This window comes from Malania oleifera, unplaced genomic scaffold (assembly GCF_029873635.1).
Source record: "Malania oleifera isolate guangnan ecotype guangnan unplaced genomic scaffold, ASM2987363v1 ctg158, whole genome shotgun sequence".
Lineage (NCBI taxonomy): Eukaryota > Viridiplantae > Streptophyta > Magnoliopsida > Santalales > Ximeniaceae > Malania > Malania oleifera.
The window spans coordinates 42735-51610 of record NW_026651732.1 but is presented as its reverse complement, the minus strand read 5'-3'; the positions used below and the strand labels follow the sequence as shown (position 1 = coordinate 51610).

Sequence of the window (8876 nt, the reverse complement as noted above, 5' to 3'; positions counted from 1 at the left end):
GTCCTTCGCTTTGCTTGCCACATTGTCCTAAACAAACACTAACCCACATGTCATTTTTCAGATTTCCATCACTTCCCCCACACAGTTTTCTCATATCTCCTATACTTGTTCAAGTTCTCTTCTGCTTGCATGCTTCAAACACCACACACACAGACACAGCATTAACACTCTGCAACTAACCATCTCAATCCCACATACGACTCTGCATGTTTTTTTCTTACGACCCCACCTCTCCATCCATCATTCTTTATTGATCTCTCTGTGTCTGTGCTGTAGAATCTTGGTTTTTCACTAATGGGTATTGGTTTTCTGTGAATTCTGTCGCAGTTTCTTTGATTCTTTTCGTTTGAACTTTGTGGGTTTTCGAGTTTTTAGTCAATTGGGTTTTGTGTATCGATGGGTCCCATAAGAGGGCTCAAGAAGAGGAGGAAGATGGAGAAGAAGGTTGGGTCTTCGGATGAGGGGTCAGAAGATTGGTGGGATGAGTTCTCCAAGAGGATTACTGGTATATTTTCTTCTTATCATTATTGCTTTACTATCCGCGGTTTTTATTTTATTTTCTTTGTTTAGATTTTTGTTGCTTATGCTCTTTTTGTGATACAATTCACCATATTGCTATTGTTGATCACTTATGGTTCGACGGGTATGTAGGTTTTTTCTGTAGTTGATGCAGTCTTGATTTATGGATTGCTACCATTTTTATTTAATTTGATTATTTTTCTGCTTCATCTCCCATTCCGGTTTTATATTGATGTATTGCGAATGAATGTTGGTAAATATAATACGGATACCTATTTTGCTTTCTGTGACTGTTTGAATCATCCTGTTTGCCCAACATTCAGGTGATAGCTGACATTTTATTATATTGTCCTGATGGATGCATTAAGAAATTTAAAATAGGAAAGGTATTTTGCAACTGATAATTGCTGTTGAATAGATTTCCCGTACTTCTGTTCAGAATGGTTGTGTTGGAGTGGAAATTTTTGTTTTATAGGGTGTGCAGTCTTAGTTTGTGTAATGGTACAGTCAAATTGGCTGATTTCAATTTGCAATTAAGTAGAGAATCCCAAGAATTTGAGCTTTTCTTTTTGGATAGAAATGAAGAAAATTGAATTTATGCCGTAAGATATTCCTACTTGACACCTGAACCTATAGAATTCCTGTGTTTGGGCATTCTGGATTAGCTTTTCCAGTCCATTTTCCATAATTTTTTTGTGAACCCATGATAATGCATTACACTTTTGCTTAGGGGAAGTGTGCTTTAGGAGCTTTGCTGCTTTAATAGTGTTCAAAGTTCTTTCAACAGTTATCGGCTGCAGGTTAAAACATTATAGCGTCAGGACCTTTCTGGCTGAAGTTTGAAAAACTGATGCTGCTAAGATGTTCAACTATTGCTGGGTCATCTGATACCTCACATCATACATTGTGAATGTGCTGCTGAAGTATGGGTTTCCCTGCGCTGTTAGATGGAATAATTGATGCAGGCAAATTTTGAAGTTAATTATAGTCGGTGTTTTAATTTCATGATTTAAAGATGCCAGTAATATTTGGTACTTTGAAATCGACTTGTGAATTAGTATTCAATTACTCATGGGATTTCATCTCCCTATTTGATATGTACGGGTTAGGGACTTGAAGAGAAGGGTGGGCATCAGATATAGTGTCAAAGTTTTCTTTTCTAATAATGAAATTGAAAACTGTTGCCAAATGGTCATAAAATGCATAATTAGATGGGATTTGAAGAAAAAATTTTCAAGATCACTTGTGTTGATGCACGCTTATGTTGATTGTAGAGAAGAAAAGTTCCCCCGGGGTATCTTTGACATTTTAACATTGCCATGGGTCATTGAAACTATTTCATTGTCTGTATGTGGTTGAAATTGCTCTTATTGCTTGTTGGAGTATTCTATGTTAAGTTGCTCTGGGTCTGTTAATAAATATTAGCTTCCTTGCTTTCTATCTTCAAAATTTACAAAATTGCCATGTGCTAATAATCTCATTCGACTTGCTAAACTTGTCTTTTACACACTTCTTGTATGCTTCATGAGAAAAAGCTTGCACTTTCATTGAGAATTCGGTAAAGTGGTATACACTTTTCCAATTTTAATGCTTAGTACTTTGAAATTAACTCATGCATTTTTCTATCCTGTGTTAAATCTCATGTGCATCGTCAGAGGAAGCTAACGTTGACTCGGGTTATAAGAAGCTACCAGGCAAGTACTTACAACTTTCCTTGTGATTGATGAGTTGAGCTACATACTTGTTGGCCTTCTTATCAAATATCAAAATCAGCCACAAGCCATTTGTTTGTCTTGTAAAATTGTTGATGAAAATGTTCCAATCAATTCCAATGCTTTTAATATTTTTAAGCCCTAATGATTTGTTACATCAGTTTTGGTACTTAAAAAAGTGAAGTATCTTTTGTTAGTTGAAGTTCTCCAATGTTGAAACCAATTTTTTTTTTTTTTCACCTTTTTGTTTTGTGTTTTTTATTTTTGTTTTCTATTTGGCTGTAGCCAAAGTCCTAGATGTGACATTAAGGTGCTTTGTTTTGGATATGTCAGGTTAGATGACATGGACTTTAATTTTTAATTGTCTGTCTGTCTATCCGTGTGCACACACATGTACATTCCTGCTTGCCTGCATGTACACACCTGAGCGTACATGTTAATCCTTTGCATATGCATGTATATGTGCATCTTTCTCCTGGTAACAGCAATCCAACACTGTATGCTCAGGCTGTAGATAGATGGGAAGAAATATTGGGTGATTTATTTTTCTAATAAAATGTTTTAAGATTGCATAAAGGTCCTTACTCGGCTAACTTAAGGATTAAATATAAAATCATGGGAAGAGACAATTCATATTTTATTTTATTTTGTAGGGAATTGCAAAAATCTTGATACACACACACAAACACACACACATATATATATATACAACAACAAAACCAAGAGTGCTGCCGTTATACCTCCCAACTTGGATAGATAGTGCATTTAAATGACATAAACATTGCAAAGCCAGGAATCACATTAGCTGTTGCTACTCAACCATGTATTCTGGCTGATTATGTGTTCAGTTGAAGTATTGGACTGCAAAATGGTCATGCTTTTGAGAATGGCCGACTAGAAGCACAATAAATGCAGGATAAATTTGACTTTTTAAGGGAGTTGATTACTGGATAGACAGTTAAGGAAATTATATTTGACCTTTTTGTTTCTACTCGAATGCAGAAAGTTGTTTTACTTTCTCATTCACACTATGCAAATGGTTGAAAAATGGGTTCATGATATAGATTGTGCATAAGTGAAACTGCCTGATGTTAAAATTCATAGCAGCTACAATACAATCTGCCTGGCAAAGCATTGATAAGTTTTGTCTACTACCTACATCCCCATTGAGCATTTAAATTGATGGTTCTTATCCAAAAGGAAGTCACATCACTATTTCATTTTGAGGCCCACTTCATTTTTTAGATGCATAAAATTGGAAATTGGAATGCTTTATTGCATTGGTTCAATATATGAGTAGTTTGAGCATGGAGTCCTGCAGATAAGCTTTGGGTAATATGTTTACTCTGAATTAAGTTAATACTGTTCACATATTTTTGGTTGGTAAGTAATTGTGTGGCTTTTCAGACTTAATGTGAGGAAAATTCAGTTTAGGATGTGAAAATTCAGGCTAGGACTCAGTTATTGTCATTGATAATGGTAGAAGATATGTATTAAGATGTAGGCTTTTCAAATTTTGGAAAAAAAGCTCCTTGGCATCGGCATCATGTGCTGTTTGGAATAAAAATAGTTTTAAGTCAACATTGAAGAGAAGGTTAGGGCATATGAGCTGCAAATTATTTTAAAGTTTCCATGAGTTTGTTTTGACAGAACCCAGGCCATTTTAGTTTGCAATGCAATGGGAGATGAGGGCAAATTAGTTTATAGTTTTACGCAATGCACAAGCAATTGACATGAAAACCAGTTCTAGAATTAGCAATACGTCATAGCTTCTTTCACATATTTCGCATAAAGCAGATTGCAGCAAGCAAAATAGATGTTCCTTTATTACAGAATCTATATCTAATTGCTCCACATCTGATATTTGCGTGGAGGTTACATGATCCATGATTACCTGAAAGGATCTTGAGGAACAAAAAATCTTCTTCTCATCTGTGTTTTTGCCTCCACGATTCTTTGCATGTTCACACTTCCATGATTTTCTTTCGTGGTTTTGGCATTGGTTCTTCCTCATTCTTTTCTAAATTCAATGCACATCGGCAGTTGTTTGGTGCACAAATTTTCCTTCACTGTTAACTAAACAAACTATGATGTGCAAATTTTGAGTGTCATAAACTAATTCTTATAAGATGTATTAGTTTCATACAGAAACTTTTGACACTATCTTTTTTTTACAGCATATGGTCCAATTTCATATTTTTCTGAGACTATGAGTCCTTAATCCTTGCATTGTGGCTTTCTTGGATGCTTTTGACCAATATCCTTAGAGTCCTATCAACAAAAAGAAAGATTGGTCTCAAAAGATTTGACTTGCTTGTTTCCTTCTAGATCTCCCTGGACATATACAGCTAGCTGAAGATTAGGCACCCTTGAAGTAGCAATGACCGTAGTTTCATTTCAGGGGTTCAATAAATAAAGCCATTTCACTTGTTTTTTTTTTTTTGGTCTCTTTATTTTTAATCCTTTTATAGTGAGTGATAGACATCTAAACTAAACCATGTTGTATGCATTTTTTTTCCCCTTCTTACTTTATATTTTATAAAGTAGGAATTGGATTTATAAAATCTGCCAGGCCATATCTTAGCCAATGAAATTATTACTAGCCGACATTTGAAGGTCTTTCCTTAGAGATTGCAGTGCCAAATTAGCAGCGAAAGGTTTTATGGAAATGAAATTTATCTGTATGAACCCTTTTTTTTTTTGTCCAAAATTCTAATGTTTGATCCACTCTTTAAATTAGGTTGAATTGTACGATAAACATCGTTCAGCTATGATGAGAATTTACTACACTAACATTTCACCAATGGTAAGGTCACCGTGTGACCTGGAGGTCAAGGGTTTGACGCGTGGAAACAGCCTCTTGTAAAAATGCAAGGTAAGGCTGCGTACTATAGATCCATTGTGGTCTACCCATTCCCCGGACCCCGCATACGTGGGAGCTTTGTGTACCAGGCTGCCCTATTTTTAACTTTTTATTTTTTATTTATTTTTAACATTTCACCAATGGGTCATTCTATATTGTGTTTGGGATCTTACGACCTGCATCTACAATTGTACATATTAAATGCCGAGGGCCTCCATGTACCAGTGCTATAGTTTCTTTCATCTCCTCTTAATGTTATGAAGCAAAGGGGAAGGTCAGTAGCATTCTAGTGAGGAGTGAAGATGTGTGAAGATGGGTGTTAGAAATGTCACTTTGGGCTTTCTAAATTCACTTTTTCTCCTTTTCATCAGTTTCAAGATCCAATTATTTTTATTTGACTATTTGCTATTGTTAGATTACCACTTTACCTAAAAGCGTAGCTATTAGATTGTGAGCTAACAAGGTATATCAAGCCTTAACACTCCCGTGCACATGCAGCCCGACAATACGTAAAGAGATAAACAAACAATGAGTAACACCCATAATGGAGACGCAATATTTTTAAAAAAAAACTTACATTAAATGCGGGCAATAAAACTATAACCCAGGACCTCCCGGTAAGCAGCTCTAATCCCATGTTAGATTACTACTACACCTAAAAGGTTAAGCTATTCGGTTGTGGGCCAACAATGTATATCAAGCCTTAACAATTATTTTAACTATACGAAGAGGGAACTGAAATTAGAAGTACCTAAACGATAAGCCTTTATTAGAAATCAATGAATCACTTAAGGTTTATTCTCTATCATTGGCAGATTTTGTTTTTTTTTAGCTTTCTTACCTTGTCATCCTTTGTGAGATTGCATTCTCCATTGGAATAAGAAACAACATGGACAATCATGTTGAAAATTCACATTGAATTTTTTCATGGATTGATTTTTGGACGCCTTCTCCTCATCCCTAGGACTTCCAGCTAAGCTAATACATTACTCAGGTTAACTAAGGAGTAAGGAAACAAGCTGCTGCTTGTCCTTACAGATCCTCTCAGCTAAATGACTGAGAGCAGTTTGAAGAGCTTATGGGTGGAAGATTTCAGCACATCTACTTAATGCCATCCATTGCTTGACACTGTCACCGAATTAGTTGTTTTTCACCTTTTCTTGTTAGCGTGTGTCTCTCTTTGGGTTTGGTAGATACTAGAGTACTAGGAAAGCACTGAACTTCTCTACCCAGGAAGTAAAGAAACATGTATGGGTTTGTAATTTCAACCTATGAATGGGAGGGGTCTCATGGAGTGTGAACTTTAGTAAACAACAATCTAGTGTAAATTTTATATGAATATGATATGGATCTTATGAATTTTGTGAACAAATCTATATCTCTGTTGGTTCAATCCAAAGCCATGCAACTTGAACTGATTCAACTCAAGAATAGGCAGCTCTTCATGTGAATGTATCGTGAATGTGCATGTTGCTGTGTGCGTGCAGCTGTGCACATTTATTTTTGGACAAGATCAGTATGTACTCTCCATTAAGACAGTTTACTTGGACTACAAGTTCAGTCTATATGAATCTTAGGATCAAATTATGAGTATTAATCTGGTTTTTTTGAGTCTGCATTATGAGCAAATTTACAGCTAAGAGTTCTGTTCTATAAATTTGACCTTCTAGTAAATTGCTTTTGAATAACATGAAGGGATCAATTTTATGTTGTAATGAGCATCATGATTACATATTTTTGAGTCTCTGATGCAATGTAAGATTGTGTGACTATCTATTGGCTTTTAGTTATGCATGTTCAGCATGAAGCATGCTTGCATCAGTTCACCATTTTATGATGCTGGCAATTACATGCATGCATACACTTCACTATTAGCAGTGTAGGCGTATAGCATAGAGCACAGGTTTTTCCATTTCCCCTTCTTATTCATCTTGAAGTACGCAGAAAAAACCGTATGTTATCCCCTATGCTAATCTGATAGTTACGACAAAACGCATGGTGTTTCTGAAACAAAGAAAACTGGAAATCAAAGATGAATACTTAATGTTTGAAAATGGTTATTTCTTCTCTCTTCTCCTCCCCATAGCAGGTCTTTTGTCTTCATCGAAGGGCTTGGATAAGTTTGAATCTGTTTTCAAGATTTCCAGAAAAACCTTCAACTACATATGCTCACTTGTGAAGGAAGATATGATGGCCAAGCCAGGGAACTTCATTTTTACAAATGGCAGGCCTTTGTCCTTGAATGATTTAGTGGCTGTAGCTTTGAGAAGGCTGAGCTCAGGTGAGTCGCTTGTGACAATTGCTGATTCATTTGGTCTGAATCACTCAACTGTCTCCCAAGTGACCTGGCGTTTTGTTGAGTCCATGGAAGAGAGGGGCCTTCACCACCTCCAATGGCCTTCCACAGAGGCAGAAATGGCAGAAATAAAGTCAAAGTTTGAGAAAATCCGAGGCCTTCCAAATTGTTGTGGTGTGATTGATACCACCCATATCATGATGTGTTTGCCTTCGGGGGACCCTTCAACCAAGGTGTGGCTTGATCGCGAGAAAAATCACAGCATGATCTTGCAGGCAATTGTTGACCCTGACATGAGGTTCCGAGACATAGTCACTGGATGGCCAGGAAAAATGGACGATTCCTTGGTGCTCCAGAGTTCAAATTTTTTCAAGTTGTGTGAGAAAGGAAAGAAGTTAAATGGGAAGAAGATGGAGCTCTCGGAAGAGTCAGAGTTAAGGGAATACATTGTTGGAGATTCAGGATTCCCCTTACTGCCTTGGCTTGTAACACCTTACCAAGGGAAGGAGCTCCCAGAGTCGAGAGCTGAGTTCAATAGGCGGCATTTTGCAACTCGGATGGTAGCACAGAGGGCATTGGCAAGGTTGAAGGAGATGTGGAAGATCATCCAAGGTGTGATGTGGAGGCCTGACAAACATAAGTTGCCGAGGATCATTCTCGTATGCTGCTTGCTTCATAACATTGTCATTGATTTGGAGGATGAGGTGCAGGATGAGATGCCTTTGTCCCACCTCCATGACTCCGGTTACCGCCAACAAATTTCCGAATCTGTCGACAAGTCTGCTTCCATCCTGAGGGATAAGCTGTCTCTCTACTTGTCTGGAAGGTTGCCACCTTGATTTGTATTTTGGTTTAAATTTGTAGCCTTAGATAGGTAGATTAATTGTTGTTTTAACAAGAGTTTTAAAGGCTTGACAAACATCACAAAGATAAGAGTGGATCAGTTTTTTCATTGTGAATTTGCAGATTGTAAATAACTTGGATTTGACGGTGCATTGCTAAATCCAGTGGAGAGCTTTTAAGGTGAGGGCCAAGAGAACCAGGTGAGATTTGGGCATGGTTTAGTAGAACACAGTGGAGACACCCTATTTTGTCTTGGACTTACTTAAAATAATTTAGGTTTTTAGGTTTAATTTCAATGCCTCTTTGGATCTTCTCTTAGTCCAACTTTGAATTTGTACATCAATGTATAAAAATTCATTAATATAGTGAAAATTGAAAATTTCTTGCAAAAAAAGGATGAATACGTGGAATTTTATTTTTTTTTTTAAAAAGGAATTTTTTACAGGGAAAATGAAAAAAAAAATAAAAATAAAAGGAAAATTTTAAAAGGGATCTAGTGGGCTAACTTCTCCATGCTTGTACTATGTGCGCGCGCGCACACACACAAATAAAATAGAGTTTTAGTTAGGAAATTAAAATTAAAAATTAAATGATTTTTAAATTTAATTGAATAATTTAAAATGAATTAATTAATTGATCAATT

General features: G+C 36.4%; 1 protein-coding gene across 3 annotated transcripts; it reads left to right on the top strand.

The window, feature by feature from the left end:
• Window positions 1-8349, top strand: LOC131147127 (protein ALP1-like). 3 transcript variants are annotated; one of them, XM_058096919.1, is made up of 3 exons: window positions 1-505; window positions 2175-2213; window positions 7184-8349. In XM_058096919.1, the coding sequence occupies exons 1-3, from the start codon at window positions 397-399 to the stop codon at window positions 8227-8229; spliced, it is 1194 nt and encodes a 397-aa protein (XP_057952902.1). In that variant the 5' UTR covers window positions 1-396; the 3' UTR covers window positions 8230-8349. The 3 variants fall into 3 exon arrangements, with proteins under 3 accessions (XP_057952902.1, XP_057952904.1, XP_057952903.1); XM_058096921.1 differs by lacking the exon at window positions 2175-2213; XM_058096920.1 differs by lacking the exon at window positions 2175-2213 and having other exon boundaries at window positions 7181-8349.
• The last annotated feature ends 527 nt before the right edge of the window (window positions 8350-8876 follow it).